Here is a 27,999-nt window from a genome sequence, read left to right as displayed (position 1 = left end):
AGGGCATAAGTGCTATGGGCCATTTTAGAGGCAATACCAACCTCTACCTCTGGTATAATGGTCGATGTGGAGAATCTCTTAGTTTGGCCAGCCGGCAATAGTTCAATTCGAATTCGTTGTATCCGGAATACCATATCCCCCCTTTGAACCCTCTACTGACAAACTCGTACGGGTCTAGGGTATAAGTGCTATGGGCCATTTTAAAGGCAATAAGTACCTCTTCCTCTGGTATCATTGCCCACGTGGAGAATCTCTTCGTTTGGCCAGCCGGCAATAGTTCATTTTCGAATTTGTGATATACCAGGGTACCCCCCCCCCCCTTATCCTTTTCTGACTAACTCGTACGGGTCTAGGGCATAAGTGCTATGGGCCATTTTAGAGGCAATACCAACCTCTACCTCTGGTATAATGGTCGATGTGGAGAATCTCTTAGTTTGGCCAGCCGGCAATAGTTCAATTCGAATTCGTTGTATCCGGGATACCATATCCCCCCTTTGAACCCTCTACTGACAAACTCGTACGGGTCTAGGGTATAAGTGCTATGGGCCATTTTAAAGGCAATAAGTACCTCTTCCTCTGGTATCATTGCCCACGTGGAGAATCTCTTCGTTTGGCCAGCCGGCAATAGTTTATTTTCGAATTTGTGATATACCAGGGTACCCCCCCCCCCCTTATCCTTTTCTGACTAACTCGTACGGGTCTAGGGCATAAGTGCTATGGGCCATTTTAGAGGCAATACCAACCTCTACCTCTGGTATAATGGTCGATGTGGAGAATCTCTTAGTTTGGCCAGCCGGCAATAGTTCAATTCGAATTCGTTGTATCCGGGATACCATATCCCCCCTTTGAACCCTCTACTGACAAACTCGTACGGGTCTAGGGTATAAGTGCTATAGGCCATTTTAAAGGCAATAAGTACCTCTTCCTCTGGTATCATTGCCCACGTGGAGAATCTCTTCGTTTGGCCAGCCGGCAATAGTTCATTTTCGAATTTGTGATATACCAGGGTACCCCCCCTTATCCTTTTCTGACTAACTCGTACGGGTCTAGGGCATAAGTGCTATGAGCCATTTTAGAGGCAATACCAACCTCTACCTCTGGTATAATGGTCGATGTGGAGAATCTCTAAGTTTGGCCAGCCGGCAATAGTTCAGTTCGAATTCGTTGTATCCGGGATACCATATCCCCCCTTTGAACCCTCTACTGACAAACTTGTACGGGTCTAGGGTATAAGTGCTATGGGCCATTTTAAAGGCAATAAGTACCTCTTCCTCTGGTATCATTGCCCACGTGGAGAATCTCTTCGTTTGGCCAGCCGGCAATAGTTCATTTTCGAATTTGTGATATACCAGGGTACCCCCCTTATCCTTTTCTGACTAACTCGTACGGGTCTAGGGCATAAGTGCTATGGGCCATTTTAGAGGCAATACCAACCTCTACCTCTGGTATAATGGTCGATGTGGAGAATCTCTTAGTTTGGCCAGCCGGCAATAGTTCAGTTCGAATTCGTTGTATCCGGGATACCATATCCCCCCTTTGAACCCTCTACTGACAAACTCGTACGGGTCTAGGGTATAAGTGCTATGGGCCATTTTAAAGGCAATAAGTACCTCTTCCTCTGGTATCATTGCCCACGTGGAGAATCTCTTCGTTTGGCCAGCCGGCAATAGTTCATTTTCGAATTTGTGATATACCAGGGTACCCCCCCTTATCCTTTTCTGACTAACTCGTACGGGTCTAGGGCATAAGTGCTATGGGCCATTTTAGAGGCAATACCAACCTCTACCTCTGGTATAATGGTCGATGTGGAGAATCTCTTAGTTTGGCCAGCCGGCAATAGTTCAATTCGAATTCGTTGTATCCGGAAAACCATATCCCCCCTTTGAACCCTCTACTGACAAACTCGTACGGGTCTAGGGTATAAGTGCTATGGGCCATTTTAAAGGCAATAAGTACCTCTTCCTCTGGTATCATTGCCCACGTGGAGAATCTCTTCGTTTGGCCAGCCGGCAATAGTTCATTTTCGAATTTGTGATATACCAGGGTACCCCCCCCCCTTATCCTTTTCTGACTAACTCGTACGGGTCTAGGGCATAAGTGCTATGGGCCATTTTAGAGGCAATACCAACCTCTACCTCTGGTATAATGGTCGATGTGGAGAATCTCTTAGTTTGGCCAGCCGGCAATAGTTCAATTCGAATTCGTTGTATCCGGGATACCATATCCCCCCTTTGAACCCTCTACTGACAAACTCGTACGGGTCTAGGGTATAAGTGCTATGGGCCATTTTAAAGGCAATAAGTACCTCTTCCTCTGGTATCATTGCCCACGTGGAGAATCTCTTCGTTTGGCCAGCCGGCAATAGTTTATTTTCGAATTTGTGATATACCAGGGTACCCCCCCCCCCCCCCTTATCCTTTTCTGACTAACTCGTACGGGTCTAGGGCATAAGTGCTATGGGCCATTTTAGAGGCAATACCAACCTCTACCTCTGGTATAATGGTCGATGTGGAGAATCTCTTAGTTTGGCCAGCCGGCAATAGTTCAATTCGAATTCGTTGTATCCGGGATACCATATCCCCCCTTTGAACCCTCTACTGACAAACTGGTACGGGTCTAGGGTATAAGTGATATAGGCCATTTTAAAGGCAATAAGTACCTCTTCCTCTGGTATCATTGCCCACGTGGAGAATCTCTTTGTTTGGCCAGCCGACAATAGTTCATTTTCGAATTTGTGATATACCAGGGTACCCCCCCTTATCCTTTTCTGACTAACTCGTACGGGTCTAGGGCATAAGTGCTATGAGTCATTTTAGAGGCAATACCAACCTCTACCTCTGGTATAATGGTCGATGTGGAGAATCTCTTAGTTTGGCCAGCCGGCAATAGTTCAGTTCGAATTCGTTGTATCCGGGATACCATATCCCCCCTTTGAACCCTCTACTGACAAACTCGTACGGGTCTAGGGTATAAGTGCTATGGGCCATTTTAAAGGCAATAAGTACCTCTTCCTCTGGTATCATTGCCTACGTGGAGAATCTCTTCGTTTGGCCAGCCGGCAATAGTTCATTTTCGAATTTGTGATATACCAGGGTACCCCCCCCCCCTTTATCCTTTTCTGACTAACTCGTACGGGTCTAGGGCATAAGTGTTATGGGCCATTTTAGAGGCAATACCAACCTCTACCTCTGGTATAATGGTCGATGTGGAGAATCTCTTAGTTTGGCCAGCCGGCAATAGTTCAATTCGAATTCGTTGTATCCGGGATACCATATCCCCCCTTTGAACCCTCTACTGACAAACTCGTACGGGTCTAGGGTATAAGTGCTATGGGCCATTTTAAAGGCAATAAGTACCTCTTCCTCTGGTATCATTGCCCACGTGGAGAATCTCTTCGTTTGGCCAGCCGGCAATAGTTCATTTTCGAATTTGTGATATACCAGGGTACCCCCCCTTATCCTTTTCTGACTAACTCATACGGGTCTAGGGCATAAGTGCTATGGGCCATTTTAGAGGCAATACCAACCTCTACCTCTGGTATAATGGTCGATGTGGAGAATCTCTTAGTTTGGCCAGCCGGCAATAGTTTAGTTCGAATTCGTTGTATCCGGGATACCATATCCCCCCTTTGAACCCTCTACTGACAAACTCGTACGGGTCTAGGGTATAAGTGCTATGGGCCATTTTAAAGGCAATAAGTACCTCTTCCTCTGGTATGATTGCCCACGTGGAGAATCTCTTCGTTTGGCCAGCCGGCAATAGTTCATTTTCGAATTTGTGATATACCAGGGTACCCCCCCCCCCCTTATCCTTTTCTGACTAACTCGTACGGGTCTAGGGCATAAGTGCTATGGGCCATTTTAGAGGCAATACCAACCTCTACCTCTGGTATAATGGTCGATGTGGAGAATCTCTTAGTTTGGCCAGCCGGCAATAGTTCAATTCGAATTCGTTGTATCCGGGATACCATATCCCCCCTTTGAACCCTCTACTGACAAACTCGTACGGGTCTAGGGTATAAGTGCTATGGGCCATTTTAAAGGCAATAAGTACCTCTTCCTCTGGTATCATTGCCCACGTGGAGAATCTCTTCGTTTGGCCAGCCGGCAATAGTTCATTTTCGAATTTGTGATATACCAGGGTACCCCCCCTTATCCTTTTCTGACTAACTCGTACGGGTCTAGGGCATAAGTGCTATGGGCCATTTTAGAGGCAATACCAACCTCTACCTCTGGTATAATGGTCGATGTGGAGAATCTCTTAGTTTGGCCAGCCGGCAATAGTTCAGTTCGAATTCGTTGTATCCGGGATACCATATCCCCCCTTTGAACCCTCTACTGACAAACTCGTACGGGTCTAGGGTATAAGTGCTATGGGCCATTTTAAAGGCAATAAGTACCTCTTCCTCTGGTATCATTGCCTACGTGGAGAATCTCTTCGTTTGGCCAGCCGGCAATAGTTCATTTTCGAATTTGTGATATACCAGGGTACCCCCCCCCCTTTATCCTTTTCTGACTAACTCGTACGGGTCTAGGGCATAAGTGCTATGGGCCATTTTAGAGGCAATACCAACCTCTACCTCTGGTATAATGGTCGATGTGGAGAATCTCTTAGTTTGGCCAGCCGGCAATAGTTCAATTCGAATTCGTTGTATCCGGGATACCATATCCCCCCTTTGAACCCTCTACTGACAAACTCGTACGGGTCTAGGGTATAAGTGCTATGGGCCATTTTAAAGGCAATAAGTACCTCTTCCTCTGGTATCATTGCCCACGTGGAGAATCTCTTCGTTTGGCAAGCCGGCAATAGTTCATTTTCGAATTTGTGATATACCAGGGTACCCCCCCTTATCCTTTTCTGACTAACTCGTACGGGTCTAGGGCATAAGTGCTATGGACCATTTTAGAGGCAATACCAACCTCTACCTCTGGTATAATGGTCGATGTGGAGAATCTCTTAGTTTGGCCAGCCGGCAATAGTTTAGTTCGAATTCGTTGTATCCGGGATACCATATCCCCCCTTTGAACCCTCTACTGACAAACTCGTACGGGTCTAGGGTATAAGTGCTATGGGCCATTTTAAAGGCAATAAGTACCTCTTCCTCTGGTATGATTGCCCACGTGGAGAATCTCTTCGTTTGGCCAGCCGGCAATAGTTCACTTTCTAATTTGTGATATACCAGGGTACCCCCCCCTTATCCTTTTCTGACTAACTCGTACGGGTCTAGGGCATAAGTGCTATGGGCCATTTTAGAGGCAATACCAACCTCTACCTCTGGTATAATGGTCGATGTGGAGAATCTCTTAGTTTGGCCAGCCGGCAATAGTTCAATTCGAATTCGTTGTATCCGGGATACCATATCCCCCCTTTGAACCCTCTACTGACAAACTCGTACGGGTCTAGGGTATAAGTGCTATGGGCCATTTTAAAGGCAATAAGTACCTCTTCCTCTGGTATCATTGCCCACGTGGAGAATCTCTTCGTTTGGCCAGCCGGCAATAGTTCATTTTCGAATTTGTGATATACCAGGGTACCCCCCCTTATCCTTTTCTGACTAACTCGTACGGGTCTAGGGCATAAGTGCTATGGGCCATTTTAGAGGCAATACCAACCTCTACCTCTGGTATAATGGTCGATGTGGAGAATCTCTTAGTTTGGCCAGCCGGCAATAGTTTAGTTCGAATTCGTTGTATCCGGGATACCATATCCCCCCTTTGAACCCTCTACTGACAAACTCGTACGGGTCTAGGGTATAAGTGCTATGGGCCATTTTAAAGGCAATAAGTACCTCTTCCTCTGGCATGATTGCCCACGTGGAGAATCTCTTTGTTTGGCCAGCCGGCAATAGTTCACTTTCGAATTTGTGATATACCAGGGTACCCCCCCCCCCTTATCCTTTTCTGACTAACTCGTACGGGTCTAGGGCATAAGTGCTATGGGCCATTTTAGAGGCAATACCAACCTCTACCTCTGGTATAATGGTCGATGTGGAGAATCTCTTAGTTTGGCCAGCCGGCAATAGTTCAATTCGAATTCGTTGTATCCGGGATACCATATCCCCCCCTTTGAACCCTCTACTGACAAACTCGTACGGGTCTAGGGTATAAGTGCTATGGGCCATTTTAAAGGTAATAAGTACCTCTTCCTCTGGTATCATTGCCCACGTGGAGAATCTCTTCGTTTGGCCAGCCGGCAATAGTTCATTTTCGAATTTGTGATATACCAGGGTACCCCCCTTATCCTTTTCTGACTAACTCGTACGGGTCTAGGGCATAAGTGCTATGGACCATTTTAGAGGCAATACCAACCTCTACCTCTGGTATAATGGTCGATGTGGAGAATCTCTTAGTTTGGCCAGCCGGCAATAGTTTAGTTCGAATTCGTTGTATCCGGGATACCATATCCCCCCTTTGAACCCTCTACTGACAAACTCGTACGGGTCTAGGGTATAAGTGCTATGGGCCATTTTAAAGGCAATAAGTACCTCTTCCTCTGGTATGATTGCCCACGTGGAGAATCTCTTCGTTTGGCCAGCCGGCAATAGTTCACTTTCTAATTTGTGATATACCAGGGTACCCCCCCCTTATCCTTTTCTGACTAACTCGTACGGGTCTAGGGCATAAGTGCTATGGGCCATTTTAGAGGCAATACCAACCTCTACCTCTGGTATAATGGTCGATGTGGAGAATCTCTTAGTTTGGCCAGCCGGCAATAGTTCAATTCGAATTCGTTGTATCCGGGATACCATATCCCCCCTTTGAACCCTCTACTGACAAACTCGTACGGGTCTAGGGTATAAGTGCTATGGGCCATTTTAAAGGCAATAAGTACCTCTTCCTCTGGTATCATTGCCCACGTGGAGAATCTCTTCGTTTGGCCAGCCGGCAATAGTTCATTTTCGAATTTGTGATATACCAGGGTACCCCCCCTTATCCTTTTCTGACTAACTCGTACGGGTCTAGGGCATAAGTGCTATGGGCCATTTTAGAGGCAATACCAACCTCTACCTCTGGTATAATGGTCGATGTGGAGAATCTCTTAGTTTGGCCAGCCGGCAATAGTTTAGTTCGAATTCGTTGTATCCGGGATACCATATCCCCCCTTTGAACCCTCTACTGACAAACTCGTACGGGTCTAGGGTATAAGTGCTATGGGCCATTTTAAAGGCAATAAGTACCTCTTCCTCTGGTATGATTGCCCACGTGGAGAATCTCTTTGTTTGGCCAGCCGGCAATAGTTCACTTTCGAATTTGTGATATACCAGGGTACCCCCCCCCCCCTTATCCTTTTCTGACTAACTCGTACGGGTCTAGGGCATAAGTGCTATGGGCCATTTTAGAGGCAATACCAACCTCTACCTCTGGTATAATGGTCGATGTGGAGAATCTCTTAGTTTGGCCAGCCGGCAATAGTTCAATTCGAATTCGTTGTATCCGGGATACCATATCCCCCCCTTTGAACCCTCTACTGACAAACTCGTACGGGTCTAGGGTATAAGTGCTATGGGCCATTTTAAAGGTAATAAGTACCTCTTCCTCTGGTATCATTGCCCACGTGGAGAATCTCTTCGTTTGGCCAGCCGGCAATAGTTCATTTTCGAATTTGTGATATACCAGGGTACCCCCCCTTATCCTTTTCTGACTAACTCGTACGGGTCTAGGGCATAAGTGCTATGGGCCATTTTAGAGGCAATACCAACCTCTACCTCTGGTATAATGGTCGATGTGGAGAATCTCTTAGTTTGGCCAGCCGGCAATAGTTTAGTTCGAATTCGTTGTATCCGGGATACCATATCCCCCCTTTGAACCCTCTACTGACAAACTCGTACGGGTCTAGGGTATAAGTGCTATGGGCCATTTTAAAGGCAATAAGTACCTCTTCCTCTGGTATGATTGCCCACGTGGAGAATCTCTTCGTTTGGCCAGCCGGCAATAGTTCACTTTCGAATTTGTGATATACCAGGGTACCCCCCCCCCTTATCCTTTTCTGACTAACTCGTACGGGTCTAGGGCATAAGTGCTATGGGCCATTTTAGAGGCAATATCAACCTCTACCTCTGGTATAATGGTCGATGTGGAGAATCTCTTAGTTTGGCCAGCCGGCAATAGTTCAATTCGAATTCGTTGTATCCGGGATACCATATCCCCCCCTTTGAACCCTCTACTGACAAACTCGTACGGGTCTAGGGTATAAGTGCTATGGGCCATTTTAAAGGTAATAAGTACCTCTTCCTCTGGTATCATTGCCCACGTGGAGAATCTCTTCGTTTGGCCAGCCGGCAATAGTTCATTTTCGAATTTGTGATATACCAGGGTACCCCCCCTTATCCTTTTCTGACTAACTCGTACGGGTCTAGGGCATAAGTGCTATGGGCCATTTTAGAGGCAATACCAACCTCTACCTCTGGTATAATGGTCGATGTGGAGAATCTCTTAGTTTGGCCAGCCGGCAATAGTTTAGTTCGAATTCGTTGTATCCGGGATACCATATCCCCCCTTTGAACCCTCTACTGACAAACTCGTACGGGTCTAGGGTATAAGTGCTATGGGCCATTTTAAAGGCAATAAGTACCTCTTCCTCTGGTATGATTGCCCACGTGGAGAATCTCTTCGTTTGGCCAGCCGGCAATAGTTCACTTTCGAATTTGTGATATACCAGGGTACCCCCCCCCCCTTATCCTTTTCTGACTAACTCGTACGGGTCTAGGGCATAAGTGCTATGGGCCATTTTAGAGGCAATACCAACCTCTACCTCTGGTATAATGGTCGATGTGGAGAATCTCTTAGTTTGGCCAGCCGGCAATAGTTCAATTCGAATTCGTTGTATCCGGGATACCATATCCCCCCCTTTGAACCCTCTACTGACAAACTCGTACGGGTCTAGGGTATAAGTGCTATGGGCCATTTTAAAGGTAATAAGTACCTCTTCCTCTGGTATCATTGCCCACGTGGAGAATCTCTTCGTTTGGCCAGCCGGCAATAGTTCATTTTCGAATTTGTGATATACCAGGGTACCCCCCCTTATCCTTTTCTGACTAACTCGTACGGGTCTAGGGCATAAGTGCTATGGGCCATTTTAGAGGCAATACCAACCTCTACCTCTGGTATAATGGTCGATGTGGAGAATCTCTTAGTTTGGCCAGCCGGCAATAGTTTAGTTCGAATTCGTTGTATCCGGGATACCATATCATCCCTTTGAACCCTCTACTGACAAACTCGTACGGGTCTAGGGTATAAGTGCTATGGGCCATTTTAAAGGCAATAAGTACCTCTTCCTCTGGTATGATTGCCCACGTGGAGAATCTCTTCGTTTGGCCAGCCGGCAATAGTTCACTTTCGAATTTGTGATATACCAGGGTACCCCCCCCCCCTTATCCTTTTCTGACTAACTCGTACGGGTCTAGGGCATAAGTGCTATGGGCCATTTTAGAGGCAATACCAACCTCTACCTCTGGTATAATGGTCGATGTGGAGAATCTCTTAGTTTGGCCAGCCGGCAATAGTTCAATTCGAATTCGTTGTATCCGGGATACCATATCCCCCCCTTTGAACCCTCTACTGACAAACTCGTACGGGTCTAGGGTATAAGTGCTATGGGCCATTTTAAAGGTAATAAGTACCTCTTCCTCTGGTATCATTGCCCACGTGGAGAATCTCTTCGTTTGGCCAGCCGGCAATAGTTCATTTTCGAATTTGTGATATACCAGGGTACCCCCCCTTATCCTTTTCTGACTAACTCGTACGGGTCTAGGGCATAAGTGCTATGGGCCATTTTAGAGGCAATACCAACCTCTACCTCTGGTATAATGGTCGATGTGGAGAATCTCTTAGTTTGGCCAGCCGGCAATAGTTTAGTTCGAATTCGTTGTATCCGGGATACCATATCCCCCCTTTGAACCCTCTACTGACAAACTCGTACGGGTCTAGGGTATAAGTGCTATGGGCCATTTTAAAGGCAATAAGTACCTCTTCCTCTGGTATGATTGCCCACGTGGAGAATCTCTTCGTTTGGCCAGCCGGCAATAGTTCACTTTCGAATTTGTGATATACCAGGGTACCCCCCCCCCCTTATCCTTTTCTGACTAACTCGTACGGGTCTAGGGCATAAGTGATATGGGCCATTTTAGAGGCAATACCAACCTCTACCTCTGGTATAATGGTCGATGTGGAGAATCTCTTAGTTTGGCCAGCCGGCAATAGTTCAATTCGAATTCGTTGTATCCGGGATACCATATCCCCCCCTTTGAACCCTCTACTGACAAACTCGTACGGGTCTAGGGTATAAGTGCTATGGGCCATTTTAAAGGTAATAAGTACCTCTTCCTCTGGTATCATTGCCCACGTGGAGAATCTCTTCGTTTGGCCAGCCGGCAATAGTTCATTTTCGAATTTGTGATATACCAGGGTACCCCCCCTTATCCTTTTCTGACTAACTCGTACGGGTCTAGGGCATAAGTGCTATGGGCCATTTTAGAGGCAATACCAACCTCTACCTCTGGTATAATGGTCGATGTGGAGAATCTCTTAGTTTGGCCAGCCGGCAATAGTTTAGTTCGAATTCGTTGTATCCGGGATACCATATCCCCCCTTTGAACCCTCTACTGACAAACTCGTACGGGTCTAGGGTATAAGTGCTATGGGCCATTTTAAAGGCAATAAGTACCTCTTCCTCTGGTATGATTGCCCACGTGGAGAATCTCTTCGTTTGGCCAGCCGGCAATAGTTCACTTTCGAATTTGTGATATACCAGGGTACCCCCCCCCCTTATCCTTTTCTGACTAACTCGTACGGGTCTAGGGCATAAGTGCTATGGGCCATTTTAGAGGCAATACCAACCTCTACCTCTGGTATAATGGTCGATGTGGAGAATCTCTTAGTTTGGCCAGCCGGCAATAGTTCAATTCGAATTCGTTGTATCCGGGATACCATATCCCCCCCTTTGAACCCTCTACTGACAAACTCGTACGGGTCTAGGGTATAAGTGCTATGGGCCATTTTAAAGGTAATAAGTACCTCTTCCTCTGGTATCATTGCCCACGTGGAGAATCTCTTCGTTTGGCCAGCCGGCAATAGTTCATTTTCGAATTTGTGATATACCAGGGTACCCCCCCTTATCCTTTTCTGACTAACTCGTACGGGTCTAGGGCATAAGTGCTATGGGCCATTTTAGAGGCAATACCAACCTCTACCTCTGGTATAATGGTCGATGTGGAGAATCTCTTAGTTTGGCCAGCCGGCAATAGTTTAGTTCGAATTCGTTGTATCCGGGATACCATATCCCCCCTTTGAACCCTCTACTGACAAACTCGTACGGGTCTAGGGTATAAGTGCTATGGGCCATTTTAAAGGCAATAAGTACCTCTTCCTCTGGTATGATTGCCCACGTGGAGAATCTCTTCGTTTGGCCAGCCGGCAATAGTTCACTTTCGAATTTGTGATATACCAGGGTACCCCCCCCCCCCCTTATCCTTTTCTGACTAACTCGTACGGGTCTAGGGCATAAGTGCTATGGGCCATTTTAGAGGCAATACCAACCTCTACCTCTGGTATAATGGTCGATGTGGAGAATCTCTTAGTTTGGCCAGCCGGCAATAGTTCAATTCGAATTCGTTGTATCCGGGATACCATATCCCCCCCTTTGAACCCTCTACTGACAAACTCGTACGGGTCTAGGGTATAAGTGCTATGGGCCATTTTAAAGGTAATAAGTACCTCTTCCTCTGGTATCATTGCCCACGTGGAGAATCTCTTCGTTTGGCCAGCCGGCAATAGTTCATTTTCGAATTTGTGATATACCAGGGTACCCCCCCCCTTATCCTTTTCTGACTAACTCGTACGGGTCTAGGGCATAAGTGCTATGGGCCATTTTAGAGGCAATACCAACCTCTACCTCTGGTATAATGGTCGATGTGGAGAATCTCTTAGTTTGGCCAGCCGGCAATAGTTTAGTTCGAATTCGTTGTATCCGGGATACCATATCCCCCCTTTGAACCCTCTACTGACAAACTCGTACGGGTCTAGGGTATAAGTGCTATGGGCCATTTTAAAGGCAATAAGTACCTCTTCCTCTGGTATGATTGCCCACGTGGAGAATCTCTTCGTTTGGCCAGCCGGCAATAGTTCACTTTCGAATTTGTGATATACCAGGGTACCCCCCCCCCTTATCCTTTTCTGACTAACTCGTACGGGTCTAGGGCATAAGTGCTATGGGCCATTTTAGAGGCAATACCAACCTCTACCTCTGGTATAATGGTCGATGTGGAGAATCTCTTAGTTTGGCCAGCCGGCAATAGTTCAATTCGAATTCGTTGTATCCGGGATACCATATCCCCCCCTTTGAACCCTCTACTGACAAACTCGTACGGGTCTAGGGTATAAGTGCTATGGGCCATTTTAAAGGTAATAAGTACCTCTTCCTCTGGTATCATTGCCCACGTGGAGAATCTCTTCGTTTGGCCAGCCGGCAATAGTTCATTTTCGAATTTGTGATATACCAGGGTACCCCCCCTTATCCTTTTCTGACTAACTCGTACGGGTCTAGGGCATAAGTGCTATGAGCCATTTTAGAGGCAATACCAACCTCTACCTCTGGTATAATGGTCGATGTGGAGAATCTCTTAGTTTGGCCAGCCGGCAATAGTTTAGTTCGAATTCGTTGTATCCGGGATACCATATCCCCCCTTTGAACCCTCTACTGACAAACTCGTACGGGTCTAGGGTATAAGTGCTATGGGCCATTTTAAAGGCAATAAGTACCTCTTCCTCTGGTATGATTGCCCACGTGGAGAATCTCTTCGTTTGGCCAGCCGGCAATAGTTCACTTTCGAATTTGTGATATACCAGGGTACCCCCCCCCCTTATCCTTTTCTGACTAACTCGTACGGGTCTAGGGCATAAGTGCTATGGGCCATTTTAGAGGCAATACCAACCTCTACCTCTGGTATAATGGTCGATGTGGAGAATCTCTTAGTTTGGCCAGCCGGCAATAGTTCAATTCGAATTCGTTGTATCCGGGATACCATATCCCCCCCTTTGAACCCTCTACTGACAAACTCGTACGGGTCTAGGGTATAAGTGCTATGGGCCATTTTAAAGGTAATAAGTACCTCTTCCTCTGGTATCATTGCCCACGTGGAGAATCTCTTCGTTTGGCCAGCCGGCAATAGTTCATTTTCGAATTTGTGATATACCAGGGTACCCCCCCTTATCCTTTTCTGACTAACTCGTACGGGTCTAGGGCATAAGTGCTATGGGCCATTTTAGAGGCAATACCAACCTCTACCTCTGGTATAATGGTCGATGTGGAGAATCTCTTAGTTTGGCCAGCCGGCAATAGTTTAGTTCGAATTCGTTGTATCCGGGATACCATATCCCCCCTTTGAACCCTCTACTGACAAACTCGTACGGGTCTAGGGTATAAGTGCTATGGGCCATTTTAAAGGCAATAAGTACCTCTTCCTCTGGTATGATTGCCCACGTGGAGAATCTCTTCGTTTGGCCAGCCGGCAATAGTTCACTTTCGAATTTGTGATATACCAGGGTACCCCCCCCCTTATCCTTTTCTGACTAACTCGTACGGGTCTAGGGCATAAGTGCTATGGGCCATTTTAGAGGCAATACCAACCTCTACCTCTGGTATAATGGTCGATGTGGAGAATCTCTTAGTTTGGCCAGCCGGCAATAGTTCAATTCGAATTCGTTGTATCCGGGATACCATATCCCCCCCTTTGAACCCTCTACTGACAAACTCGTACGGGTCTAGGGTATAAGTGCTATGGGCCATTTTAAAGGTAATAAGTACCTCTTCCTCTGGTATCATTGCCCACGTGGAGAATCTCTTCGTTTGGCCAGCCGGCAATAGTTCATTTTCGAATTTGTGATATACCAGGGTACCCCCCCTTATCCTTTTCTGACTAACTCGTACGGGTCTAGGGCATAAGTGCTATGGGCCATTTTAGAGGCAATACCAACCTCTACCTCTGGTATAATGGTCGATGTGGAGAATCTCTTAGTTTGGCCAGCCGGCAATAGTTTAGTTCGAATTCGTTGTATCCGGGATACCATATCCCCCCTTTGAACCCTCTACTGACAAACTCGTACGGGTCTAGGGTATAAGTGCTATGGGCCATTTTAAAGGCAATAAGTACCTCTTCCTCTGGTATGATTGCCCACGTGGAGAATCTCTTCGTTTGGCCAGCCGGCAATAGTTCACTTTCGAATTTGTGATATACCAGGGTACCCCCCCCCCCCCCCCCTTATCCTTTTCTGACTAACTCGTACGGGTCTAGGGCATAAGTGCTATGGGCCATTTTAGAGGCAATACCAACCTCTACCTCTGGTATAATGGTCGATGTGGAGAATCTCTTAGTTTGGCCAGCCGGCAATAGTTCAATTCGAATTCGTTGTATCCGGGATACCATATCCCCCCTTTGAACCCTCTACTGACAAACTCGTACGGGTCTAGGGTATAAGTGCTATGGGCCATTTTAAAGGTAATAAGTACCTCTTCCTCTGGTATCATTGCCCACGTGGAGAATCTCTTCGTTTGGCCAGCCGGCAATAGTTCATTTTCGAATTTGTGATATACCAGGGTACCCCCCCCCCTTATCCTTTTCTGACTAACTCGTACGGGTCTAGGGCATAAGTGCTATGGGCCATTTTAGAGGCAATACCAACCTCTACCTCTGGTATAATGGTCGATGTGGAGAATCTCTTAGTTTGGCCAGCCGGCAATAGTTTAGTTCGAATTCGTTGTATCCGGGATACCATATCCCCCCTTTGAACCCTCTACTGACAAACTCGTACGGGTCTAGGGTATAAGTGCTATGGGCCATTTTAAAGGCAATAAGTACCTCTTCCTCTGGTATGATTGCCCACGTGGAGAATCTCTTCGTTTGGCCAGCCGGCAATAGTTCACTTTCGAATTTGTGATATACCAGGGTACCCCCCCCCCCTTATCCTTTTCTGACTAACTCGTACGGGTCTAGGGCATAAGTGCTATGGGCCATTTTAGAGGCAATACCAACCTCTACCTCTGGTATAATGGTCGATGTGGAGAATCTCTTAGTTTGGCCAGCCGGCAATAGTTCAATTCGAATTCGTTGTATCCGGGATACCATATCCCCCCCTTTGAACCCTCTACTGACAAACTCGTACGGGTCTAGGGTATAAGTGCTATGGGCCATTTTAAAGGTAATAAGTACCTCTTCCTCTGGTATCATTGCCCACGTGGAGAATCTCTTCGTTTGGCCAGCCGGCAATAGTTCATTTTCGAATTTGTGATATACCAGGGTACCCCCCCTTATCCTTTTCTGACTAACTCGTACGGGTCTAGGGCATAAGTGCTATGGGCCATTTTAGAGGCAATACCAACCTCTACCTCTGGTATAATGGTCGATGTGGAGAATCTCTTAGTTTGGCCAGCCGGCAATAGTTTAGTTCGAATTCGTTGTATCCGGGATACCATATCCCCCCTTTGAACCCTCTACTGACAAACTCGTACGGGTCTAGGGTATAAGTGCTATGGGCCATTTTAAAGGCAATAAGTACCTCTTCCTCTGGTATGATTGCCCACGTGGAGAATCTCTTCGTTTGGCCAGCCGGCAATAGTTCACTTTCGAATTTGTGATATACCAGGGTACCCCCCCCCCCCTTATCCTTTTCTGACTAACTCGTACGGGTCTAGGGCATAAGTGCTATGGGCCATTTTAGAGGCAATACCAACCTCTACCTCTGGTATAATGGTCGATGTGGAGAATCTCTTAGTTTGGCCAGCCGGCAATAGTTCAATTCGAATTCGTTGTATCCGGGATACCATATCCCCCCTTTTGAACCCTCTACTGACAAACTCGTACGGGTCTAGGGTATAAGTGCTATGGGCCATTTTAAAGGTAATAAGTACCTCTTCCTCTGGTATCATTGCCCACGTGGAGAATCTCTTCGTTTGGCCAGCCGGCAATAGTTCATTTTCGAATTTGTGATATACCAGGGTACCCCCCCCCTTATCCTTTTCTGACTAACTCGTACGGGTCTAGGGCATAAGTGCTATGGGCCATTTTAGAGGCAATACCAACCTCTACCTCTGGTATAATGGTCGATGTGGAGAATCTCTTAGTTTGGCCAGCCGGCAATAGTTTAGTTCGAATTCGTTGTATCCGGGATACCATATCCCCCCTTTGAACCCTCTACTGACAAACTCGTACGGGTCTAGGGTATAAGTGCTATGGGCCATTTTAAAGGCAATAAGTACCTCTTCCTCTGGTATGATTGCCCACGTGGAGAATCTCTTCGTTTGGCCAGCCGGCAATAGTTCACTTTCGAATTTGTGATATACCAGGGTACCCCCCCCCCCTTATCCTTTTCTGACTAACTCGTACGGGTCTAGGGCATAAGTGCTATGGGCCATTTTAGAGGCAATACCAACCTCTACCTCTGGTATAATGGTCGATGTGGAGAATCTCTTAGTTTGGCCAGCCGGCAATAGTTCAATTCGAATTCGTTGTATCCGGGATACCATATCCCCCCCTTTGAACCCTCTACTGACAAACTCGTACGGGTCTAGGGTATAAGTGCTATGGGCCATTTTAAAGGTAATAAGTACCTCTTCCTCTGGTATCATTGCCCACGTGGAGAATCTCTTCGTTTGGCCAGCCGGCAATAGTTCATTTTCGAATTTGTGATATACCAGGGTACCCCCCCTTATCCTTTTCTGACTAACTCGTACGGGTCTAGGGCATAAGTGCTATGGGCCATTTTAGAGGCAATTAAATGGACTGGTAATGTTGAGATTAAAGACACTGATTGATTTCCGTAATTTTGAAGAATTATGTCATTGAAATAGTAATTGACAGTTTCTATTTTTCTGTTTATTATATTCCTTCAATAAACTATGTTTCTTGTTTTTCTGATCTTTTTAATTGTGTGATACTATCGTATGTATTGTATATTTTAGTTTTAGAATTGGATTATATTTGTAGACAACGAACAGATTATGGAATGCCCATATGACAATTAATTCCATTTAATTAATTCCATTTAATTACCCTATATTTAATCATCTTGTTTTAATTACTATAGTTTACATTGATTCAATAATAACAACATTTTAATGTTCATAATTGTTTTGTGTTGTGTGAGGCAATGCAATTAAACTTTTCATTTACTTTCATTTTAAATGACGCGGACCTTGCAGAAGACACCTATTGGCTTACTATTTCCTAATTACTTTATATTGCTATAAATAGCATAACCATAATGGATATTAACAGCAAAAGTTATTCTATTGTCACAATCTAATAACTACCCAAAACATTTCATCGAACGCGGTTTTGATCTCATGAATATTATTGACGGCTAGCCTCATGAATATTAACGCCGGCTAGATCCACACTAGTGTCCATCCATCGTGATAACAATCTCACGTGTATATAGTGTTGGCCATATTTTTATAAAACTTGTGTTTATATTATCAGTAATGTCTAGGACGAGCCCAACATTCACCCCGGTACTGTTCGATTATTTCAAAGTAGTTATGCCCATAGGAAACATTAGTTATTTAGGAAATAGCACCGTTAGCGCTCTCATTGATGCACGATTATTACCAGATTTGTTTTTATAAAACTTATACTTTGGTTATATCAGCAGTTTCTTTGACACTTTCGAAAAATTAATACAAACCACTGTATTGATATATTGAATTCGAATTAAGTGCTGATCAAATATATTAAACAGTTAAATACTGTAAGCTCCTTGGAAAAATCAATAATAACAGATACATGTACTACATTGATTTTGAAGACTTCATTTCTCTAATTAATATATATATTGATTTGTTTTAAAGAACACAAAGTTGTAGCCCTTGAACCTCAGATGTATAAAATATATGAACCGCGGAGAACATTGGAACTCTATTTCTTTTTTTTTTCACATTAATTTTTTAATAGTTTGCCAAATTACATGTATTGGGCGGTAAAGCCATTTTATTCTTTTTTCGTTAACATATGCGAATTTCGCTCATTACAGCAGATTTCAGTGAGTATGTAGCTAAATGTAATATCTTTGGTTAGCTTGCTTGTTACCTAAACCGTGAAGTCATTGTCCGGTAAGGTATACTACCCTCCTTTAGAAGTAGCCTAGTCCTACATACAGATACATTGGTAATCTGTCGATCGGACTAGTCAGCTATTCTTAAAGGAGGGTAGTTTACCTTACCTAACAATGACTTCACAGTTCAGCTAGCAAGCAATCTAACCAAAGATATTATCTTTAGCTACATACTCATTGAAATCCGCTGTAATAAACAAAATTCGCATACGTTAACGAAAAGTGAATAAAATGGCTTTACCGCCCAATATACAGCTACATGCTCACTGAAATCCACTGTAATTGTTTACGAGGATTTCATTTATATATGAAAGAGATAGTTCTAATATTTTCAAAGGATTGGTCAACTAGAAGTAATTAAACCATTTAACGACATCAAAGTCATACCATGATATTATGATATGACTTTAATTCATTTGGTGTCGACATAATACTCGAACCCCAATGTATTCAATCGGCAATCCTCGGATGACTCCGCTACTCTCCGTAGATGAGGTACGGAATCGGCCGAGTTGTGACGAATGCCAATGTATTCAGACAGACACTAGCGAGATAGTAGAAGGATTCCCTAGAATAAATGAGAACCTTGTCTTAAAAAAAAACCGAAATAAATACCATTCTAGTGAGTGGCAGATCCAGTGGAGGGTTCCGGGGGTTGGAACCCCCTTTTACGATCAATACATTTGAATGGGGACATATTATATATGGTTGGCACGGCCTCCCCCTTTTTATTCTTTGTTTGGAAACCCCTTTAAAAAATTATGACTGAATTCGCCCCTGCCTTTAATCTTACCTGCATGCAAATTGTAAAAAAAAAAGCAAATGATCATGGAAATAAAAATTATAACTAGATAATCAAGCTGAACTGCTTTACGTGTTAATTTAACTGTCACAATTACATACATCTATCTCAACCCTACCTCTCAAACAAACCTGAAACAAACAAACAAAATGATCCCAGGGATATTCAAAGACTTGTGTATTTTTTTCTTTTAGTTCATTTATTCATTTCTACATCTAAACAAAAATGAAGTTCACCCAGTGTTAAGCTTTAAACATGTTAAATACATAGTTAATAATAGTAGTCATGCCATATAGTCATGCCATACAATTATGTAGTTAAGTAAATAATAGACAAACTTAGTGTGCGAATTTTTAGTTATATTTACCTGAATAACATCAGAAGTTCCAACAAAATACGTACAATATCTTAATGTAACATTATATATCTAGCTATTTACAAATATTGCACAATCTCCTGATCATGTGTATATGTCGTTTCTACTAGTTGCATCATATATTCTTCTAGAGTTGTCTTTCTTGTATTGATTGAAGTATTTAAAGCTCGATATTTATTAATAACTATTTCAATATATCAATACAGTGTTTTGTATTAATCAATCATGCGTAAACCAAGGAACAGATATATACTGAATTTAAACCTAGATATATGAATGAAACAATTATATGCTACGTACGTATGTTCTATGTAAAAAAGAGGACAATAAATATTTTTTATTGGGAATTGGTTTTACAATGTATTCAAGAACGTGGATAAGAAAAAAAGTCTATCGATCTTTTACGAGGGCCCTCATGGGGTTTTTGATTATGTGATTACTAGGACCCCCCCCCCCCATGAGGGGCCTCTTTTACGCAAAGGGTCGTTTTTAAATCATTTGTTTATTTTTCAACTTATGTAAAAAGTTGTTATTTTCTCGAAATTATGTGGGGTTTTTTTTTCTCAAAAAGTAATATAGTAAACTAGTTTAATTATCATTAATACAATAACACGGAGTTTGACGAGTCAAATGTTTGTTACCTTTGGAAAGGAATGAAAGGCGACAAGGAAACTTTGTAGAACAGTTGCATCCAGTGGCGGATCCAGAAATTTTCATAAGTGGGAGCCCACTGACTGACCTAAGAGGGGGCCCGCTCCAGTCACGCTTCAGGGATTCCCTATATAAGCAACCAAATTTTTTCCCAAAAAGGGGGAGGGCCGGGCCCCCTGCCCCCCCCCCCCACCCCCACCCTAAATCCGCCTCTGGCATCTTATTTATGTATGTGTAATACCTAAAGGAAATAACAATAATATTGTGTTATTTATTAAGCAGTTACAGAAAAGTATGATATATCAACCTTAAAATGAAGTCGCACACACAACAAACAGCCTATCAAATAAAATAAACAATAAACCAAGCGTAATACAGAAAAATCAAGGCTGATAACCATACACTATACTGAAATATATGAAGCTCTGGATGGGTAATCAGATCCTGCTCCGTGATTGGCACCTTGACTTTTGCATTTCCTTAAATGATTTATAGGTAATGTTGATAATTCAATTATGAATAAGAGGATCAACAAATTATGCCTTTAATAAATCGTCACATGTTTAAATCGATGAAAAGTAGGGTTGTTCAAAGATTTGCAAAGTAGTGAAACGTAGCCGTGTTCGTGGGGGATACAAATATTCCAAAAAATATCAATCATTCCTTGTAAAATCTCGAATATTTGACCTCTACGCAAGCTCCGGAATATCATGTCAACTTTCAGATATCAATCCCTTAAAATGTGTACGCAGCAATGTAGGAGTATATTTACAGATACGTTGACTTTAGACCTGTATCTTATCAATTTCAAATTCATTTCACCTGTTGTTGACCTGAAATAACTTTTCGTCTTTCTGTGTAGATGGAACTGAGATCGACCTTATTCTAATATAATAGGATAAACAGCAATCGTCTCACTAAATATGTTGGTTTTTCGATGTTTCGTTTTATATTGTATCACTGTTGTCGGTGAGTATAATTTTTATAAAAAAAAATATTTTTATTTTATTAGAGAAAAGGGTCAAACAGGTTAACTTTCGGAAAAAATTGGCTTGACTTTTAGGTGTTTTCCTTGACGCCATAGGTCTCTCGTATCCTATCCTATTTTTGTATGAAGTTGTGATATCTGCATATATCGTAATGTAAGTTTTATATCATTTCCCCTTTTTCTTTTGCTGTTTCTTTTTTATAACATTGTCAAGCTTCATATGGCCTAGACATAAAGGAATACAGGATGAATGAACCCTTTGCTCTTTTATGATTTATGTCAATTTATAACTTGAAGTTGTTTATTTCGGGAGGAAAGCAAATCACGTAGGGAAATTGTATACTAGCATATATAGTTATAAGTTAACTTGTAAGGTATTACACAGTCATATATATCGGGAGGAAACTATGATAGATTGTTCTAATAAGATTTTCGTTCATATTCACGACAACACTGAGAAATAGATCGTCACGGTAGAAATAGAGATGACCCTACAAACATGAATGAGGTATAAAGAAAAGTTCAAGGTGAATAATTATGTGTTCTTGCTTAATGTCCAGTGACAAATATTTAATACGAATTCAGGGAATTTTTATTGTGTATTTCATAATAACATATTAAATTGGCATACACCCCATATCTCCATTTTATTTTGGATAAAAACAAAACTGAATGCACTTTAAAATGATAGTTGTTACCCTTCGTTTTTATTCAAGGGTTGTTATTAAACCTCTTCTGCTAGGATGGACGCGATTGTAGAAAATGTTCTTGTCTTTATATATATTCAATAGTGATTTGATAATTTACTTATTTTCTGATGAATTTTAAATTAAAAATGATGACCAATTTAAATAACAAAAATAAGTTGTTAGGTGTGAATTAAATGCACCGAGGTTCTGAACTATTGATAAGAGTGCAAGATTGTTTGTATCAATCTAATCAAAAACAGTATTTCAGGTGCACAAACGAATAGTTTCGGCAGTTTCCATCCAGGTGGTTTCGTTGGAAATATGGAATATCTAAATCATAATCTAATTCCTCAGTCTGGATCTCAACAATCATCCGGGACACAGCAATCTAGAACACAGTCTCCAAGTGCGTCACAACAGTCAGGTATTTAATTACAGCCGATTTCATTGAGTGTGTCGGGAAAGGTAGAATCTTTGGGTAGCTTGCTTGTTAGCTGAACCGTGAAGTCATTATTAGGTAAGGTAATCTATCCTTCTTTAAGAATAGACTAATCCGACAGATAACCAATTCATTTGTCTGTAAGACTAGACTACTTCAAAATAAGGTTAGTATACCTTACCTTATAATGACTTCATGGTTCAGCTAACAAGCAAGCAAACAAAGGATTTCACCTTTCCCTACACTTTCAATAAAATCGGCTGTAATACTGAATTCATATACATCAAGCAAAATCAAATGCACATAATGCCAGGCTCAATTAAGTAACTGGTAGTTTTGATATTTATAGTATTCATTCATTTACCGATAAAGTCCAATCGAAACCATTCAGCTTTATTATGTAAAGATTCAAAGAAGCTGTCAGGCGTAAATTTCGAACACTGTGGATAATTCTGTCCTTTTGAAATGTAAGTAATAATAAGATAGAAACTTATATTTAAGTCTTAAATTGATCAGAACAAAATGCAAACCATAATAATATTTCAGGTGGACAGATGCAACCGAATAGTTTCGTCCCTGGTGGTTTCGTTGGAAATATGGAATATCTAAATCAGAATAAAATTCCTCAGACTGGTCCCCAACAACCATCAGGAACACAGTCACCAATAGCTACACAACAGCCAGGTACACAGTCCCAAAGTGCTACACAACAGCCTGGAACACAGTCACCAAGTGCTACGCAGCAAGCAGTCACACCAAAAACATCAGGTTCCAAAACCAGTGTGCCTCAACCATCTTCTTCAGGGGAACGTATGTTTTTATTTTATTGGTCATGACATTAAATACTAATTGTCAATGATATTATTCAGAATACTAGTACATGGCTGTAATATTGAATTAAAAGTATTAAAAATGCACTAATTAAAGACAAATAACAGCGATACTTGTATTAATATTTGTAAAAATGTTATTTACCATAGAGTTACACATTGTTACTAACAGACTTTTCAACAATATAATTTGAAAAATACCTCAATATTTTGATAATAATAAGAGGAGTAAAAAATATAGTAATACGAATGTCCACCAATACGTATTAATGAATTCAATCTGTATTTTGCTTCAACAGTATGTAATCCAGCTCCTGTCAACTGTATGACCGGAATAAAAATTGATTCCCAGGGATGTCCTGTGTGCAATCCGAACGGAAATGGTCAAAACGCTCGTAAGTTTAGTTGAAATTGTTTTGTCTTCAACGAAACGTTGGACTTACGTCAATGCAAAAAAACCTCAACCACACACTAAACAAAACAAACTCTATGGTCGAGTTGTTGTCGCTTTGACACATTTTAAACTTGTTAGCACGAAGTTTTATCGAACTCTGATGAAAATCAAAACAGAAAGGTCATAATCAAATCGGCGTTTTGCATTTGCGCCGATTTTTTCTTTCATTTGCGCCGATTTTTCTTTTTATTTGCGCCGATTTTTTTTACAGGTAAATTATAGGTGAATGTTATTTTTCATTTATCATTATTGACCTTTTCCGTTAGCCAGTTGTATAAATGATATGAATTGTAAATCATGATATTTATATGACTGTTGTCCTCTGCTCACCACGAGGAGGTGGAAGTAGGATGTCGAGCAGGTTAAGTCAATTTAAATGCACTATGTTCAGACACCTTAAAAATCAAGAAGTAAAAACCCAAGATAAATACACTCTTTTAATACTAAAATCACGATGTAAAAATCTATTTACAACATTAAAATCCATAAAAACGGAATACATTAAAATCATAAATCTGTTCTTGCCGAGTACTTATGGGCAACACATGTAATACATTTCTTTTTTGTGATAACGTCTCTTGTATATATATTTGTCGTTATTGTCAATAACGAAGTCCATCTGTTCTTTCTCTGGCTTACGTATTGATGTGGGCATTTCTAGAGTTCGCATTTTAACATACGTAACTTAAACATAAGTAAACAAAGTTTATAACCAAATTTTACCGATATACCTTCCGAGGTATAGTACATGTAGAAGCATTTACTCACCTGTGTTAAACTGAAAATACAATTAGGAACAAATATCAAATCGGCGCAAATGCAAAAATGAAATCGGCGCAAATGAAAGAATTACAATTTTAAAAATCGGCGCAAATGTCATACGCCAAATCAAATGGCACAATGAAAAGCTCATTAAACACATTTAATGAAAGGATAACAACTGTCATATTCCCGACTTGGCATACCATATGACACGCTCTCAGTTGCCTCTATTATCATGATAATAGAAAGGGAAACCACTGTAGATGCGTATTTTCATCTCTCGACTTTTTATGTGACAGTGTGACTTAATATAGCATGATATTCACTGAATGGTGAAGTCCTTAATTGTCTTGTCTATAATAGTTAAAATGATATAGATTCTACGACTGCATAAAGTGTGTTACGATATTTCTCAACTTGAGATAGTTTGATATTTAAAGCGCGAGACTTGTCGAGGTTTTTAAATAACTAAAATTTAACTGTTGAGATTGGAGTAGTGACGAAATATTGTTAAACACGAGTTATGCTTAAAGTGATGGATTCTGTTTCTATAAATGAATTTTTGAAAATATTTAAACGAGGTCTTTCATTTCCTATCAAAGATTTGCAGAAATTAGTTCTTTATATGTTTGCGAATTCTTTATTGCTCATTCTATAATGCATATCCAATTAATAGTATGGGTTTTGTTACTTAAAGGCTAACGATGTTTCTGTTTTAATTAAAAGCTTATACAGGAACTGGTCAAGGTGGAACTAACTGTCCCAAGCTTGATATGTCGAAGTGTCCAAATAATATGTGTGTGGATCCAACCAGTGGCTGTCTAACATGTGACTGTAATAAAGGTAAACATCAAGTAAAATACTAGTTGTTTGTGTATAGTCTTTTGTGCTTTCAAAAATGCTTGATGATTTCAGTTTGAGTGTTTTGGTCGCACGGCATCTATAATTTATCATTTTCATCATAATTGCTGATTATTCTAATACACTGTATTTGCTGTATAGTAAAATTAAAAACGCATTTGTTTTAACTTCCTTCGTGTCAAAGGTAAAACAACATCTTAAGCACTACATCTAAGTTTTCATCTCTTCTTTTTTTGTAGCTAAGGTCCCATCCACACAGGCTCCAACTACTACGACAAAGGCTCCAACTACTACAACAAAATCTCCAACTACTACCTCACAGATTCCAACAACTACAACAAAAGCTCCAACTACTACCTCACAGATTCCAACTACTACCTCAAAGATTTCAACTACTACAACAAGAGTTCCAACTACTACCTCACAGATTCCAACTACTACGACAACAAGAGCTCCAACTACTACCTCACAGATTCCAACTACTACAACACAAGCTCCAACTACTACAACACAAGTTCCAACTACAACAACACAAGCTCTGACTACTACAGTACAAGCTTCAACTACTACAACACAAGCTCCGACTACTACAACACAAGCTCCAACTACTACAACACGAGCTCCAACTACTACAACGCAAGCTCTGACTACTACAACACAAGCTCCAACTACTTCAACAGAAGCTTCAACTACTACAACACAAGCTCCGACTACAACAACACAAGCTCCAACTACTACAACACAAGCTCAGACTACTACAACACAAGCTCCAACTACTACAACACAAGCTCTAACCACTACAACAAAGGCTCAAACTACTACAACAAAGGCTCCAACTACTACGACAAAAGCACCAACTACTACAACACAAGCTCCAACTACTACAACAAAAGCTTCAACTACTACAACACAAGCTCCGACTACAACAACACAAGCTCTAACTACTACAACACAAGCTCCAACTACTACAACACAAGTAACTACTACAACAAAGGCTCCAACTACTACGACGAAAGCACCAACTACAATCACACAAGCTCCAACTACAACCACACAGATTACAACAGCAAAGATTATAGTATCAACTCCTAGTACTGTAGTACCGACTCAAAAGAAAACTACAATTATGCAAAAGAAAGTCACCAGTATTAAGCCAATAACAAAAGGGGCATCCTTACCTTCGTCTACTACTACAATCACTACACAAAATGTTACATCCACTACACCATTAAGTGTCGAAACAACAATAGAAAATGCAACAACAAGTTCAATGACTGCAACTACTATTACAACAACAACACCAACTACAATAGTGACAACTACAACAGCTCTAGGTGGTAAGATTACAGTATGAAATACTGTGGATTCATTTATCATCGTTGATACCAATTTTCGTGAATGAAGGAAAACTTGCATGTTCTTGGACATCTAATTTCGTGATTTTGTCGACGTCATTATACAATTTTTTAGAAATTTGTCATTCGTTGAACAATTAATTTCGTGGTTCACCTGTACCCACAAAATCCACTAAAATTGGTGTCCAACGAATAATAATGAGTCCACAGTACTGTACTACTATTAACAACACAAGATTTTGGTCACTTCTAACTTGTATATATTGGTTTTATGCTAAAACACTAATCTTGCAAAGACTCTTTTTAACACCAGGCTATATAAAAAAAAAACTCACCAGTGACACTTATTCAAAAGGAAGAACTGCTATATTCATGATATAAAAAAATCCCCTTATATACATGACATAGGTGGATCCAAGGGGGGGGGGGCTGGGGCGGTTGGGAAAAATTGATTATATAGGGAATCATTGAAGCATGACTGGAGCCCCCCCCCCCCCTTAGGTCTGTCAGCAGGCCCCCACTTTGGAAAAGTCTGGATCCGCCACTGATGGATTAAAATTGTGTACTCCAAACGTCCGTTTCGTCTACGAAACATATATCAGCGACGCTCGAATTAAAATTTTAAAAAAGGCCAAAATAATGTTAGAATTTGAAGAGCAAAAAGTTCGGCCAGTTACAGCTAAGTTTATCATATTTCAATGGAAGGAAATAATAAGTATTTCAAAATCAAATGTTTTGTCGAACATTGACTAATAATCAAGACCATATCCAAGACTTTTTACTTTTATTTTAGGCTGTCCACCATACCCAGCTGATTGTCCTAACGAGTGTAGTACATATGATTTTAATTTCTGTTTGGTTTGTGATTATTCTACTTGTTCTGGTAAGTCATTCTCATAGGTTAAAGTTGAAAGGTGTATTATCTGGTACATTCTTCACATCTGAAACAAATGTCTTGAAAATGGTAAGCCAATCAAACGAAATAAAGTTTCCAAAAGCTGTCATATTAATATATTTCAAGTTTGACATATACACTTTATTACCATGCGGTGACTCATAGCTGTTAATGTCTTTGTCATTTGGTCATCTCATTGGCAATCATACCATATGTTTTAATTTTATATCCATTTCGGGATAGTAAGTGTTTGTTCAGTGTTCCCGTTCGTCAGTCTGTCCCGCTTCAGGTTAAAAATGTTGGTTAAAGTTTTTGGTCAAGGTATTCTAATGATGAAATTGAAGTTGAATCAACTTGAAACTTAGTACACATGTTCCCTAATATATAATTTTTCTAAGTGTTATGCCGAATTAGATTTTTGTTCTCAATTTCACGATCCACTGAACATAGAAAATGATAGTGCAAGTATGTCTTGTTATATGATATTTTAATTTATCCATTCCGGTGAAAAAGTTACTTAGCCTTTATAAGCTATAAACAAAGTCTTGCATTCGAAAATAAAAAAGTTTACATTTGGGAACACGTCAAACTGTTGAACCTGGTCATATTAAATTGGGTTTCCACGTCACTTCCTTTGCGAAATGTTAATGCTGCCGAATCTTAGTTATAACTTTAAAAATAAAATTGAAAAAAAAATCTACATTTATTGCGTCTAAATCTCTTTTCTTGCTCTAAACCAAATGTATAAAAGCTAAGGATGTATACAAGTACTGAAACAAATGAGAAGCCCTATGAC

At 41.6% G+C, this 27,999-nt stretch overlaps 1 protein-coding gene across 2 annotated transcripts in view; it reads left to right on the top strand.

The window, feature by feature from the left end:
• Window positions 1–27,999, top strand: part of LOC143052350 (uncharacterized) — a 62,749-nt gene that overhangs the window by 33,637 nt on the left and 1,113 nt on the right. The window contains exons 1-7 of one of the 2 annotated variants that reach the window (XM_076225355.1): window positions 20,751–20,899; window positions 21,876–22,031; window positions 22,593–22,856; window positions 23,176–23,271; window positions 24,819–24,935; window positions 25,193–26,290; window positions 27,102–27,191. In XM_076225355.1, coding sequence (XP_076081470.1) covers window positions 20,854–20,899; window positions 21,876–22,031; window positions 22,593–22,856; window positions 23,176–23,271; window positions 24,819–24,935; window positions 25,193–26,290; window positions 27,102–27,191 — 1,867 coding nt within the window. In that variant the 5' untranslated portion in view covers window positions 20,751–20,853. Of the gene's footprint in view, window positions 1–20,750; window positions 20,900–21,875; window positions 22,032–22,592; window positions 22,857–23,175; window positions 23,272–24,818; window positions 24,936–25,192; window positions 26,291–27,101; window positions 27,192–27,999 lie in introns of those variants that run through there. The other variant, XM_076225356.1, reaches the window with a different exon arrangement.

Source organism: Mytilus galloprovincialis, chromosome 11 (genome assembly GCF_965363235.1).
Source record: "Mytilus galloprovincialis chromosome 11, xbMytGall1.hap1.1, whole genome shotgun sequence".
Taxonomy (NCBI): domain Eukaryota; kingdom Metazoa; phylum Mollusca; class Bivalvia; order Mytilida; family Mytilidae; genus Mytilus; species Mytilus galloprovincialis.
This window is presented reverse-complemented; position numbering and strand designations above follow the sequence as displayed.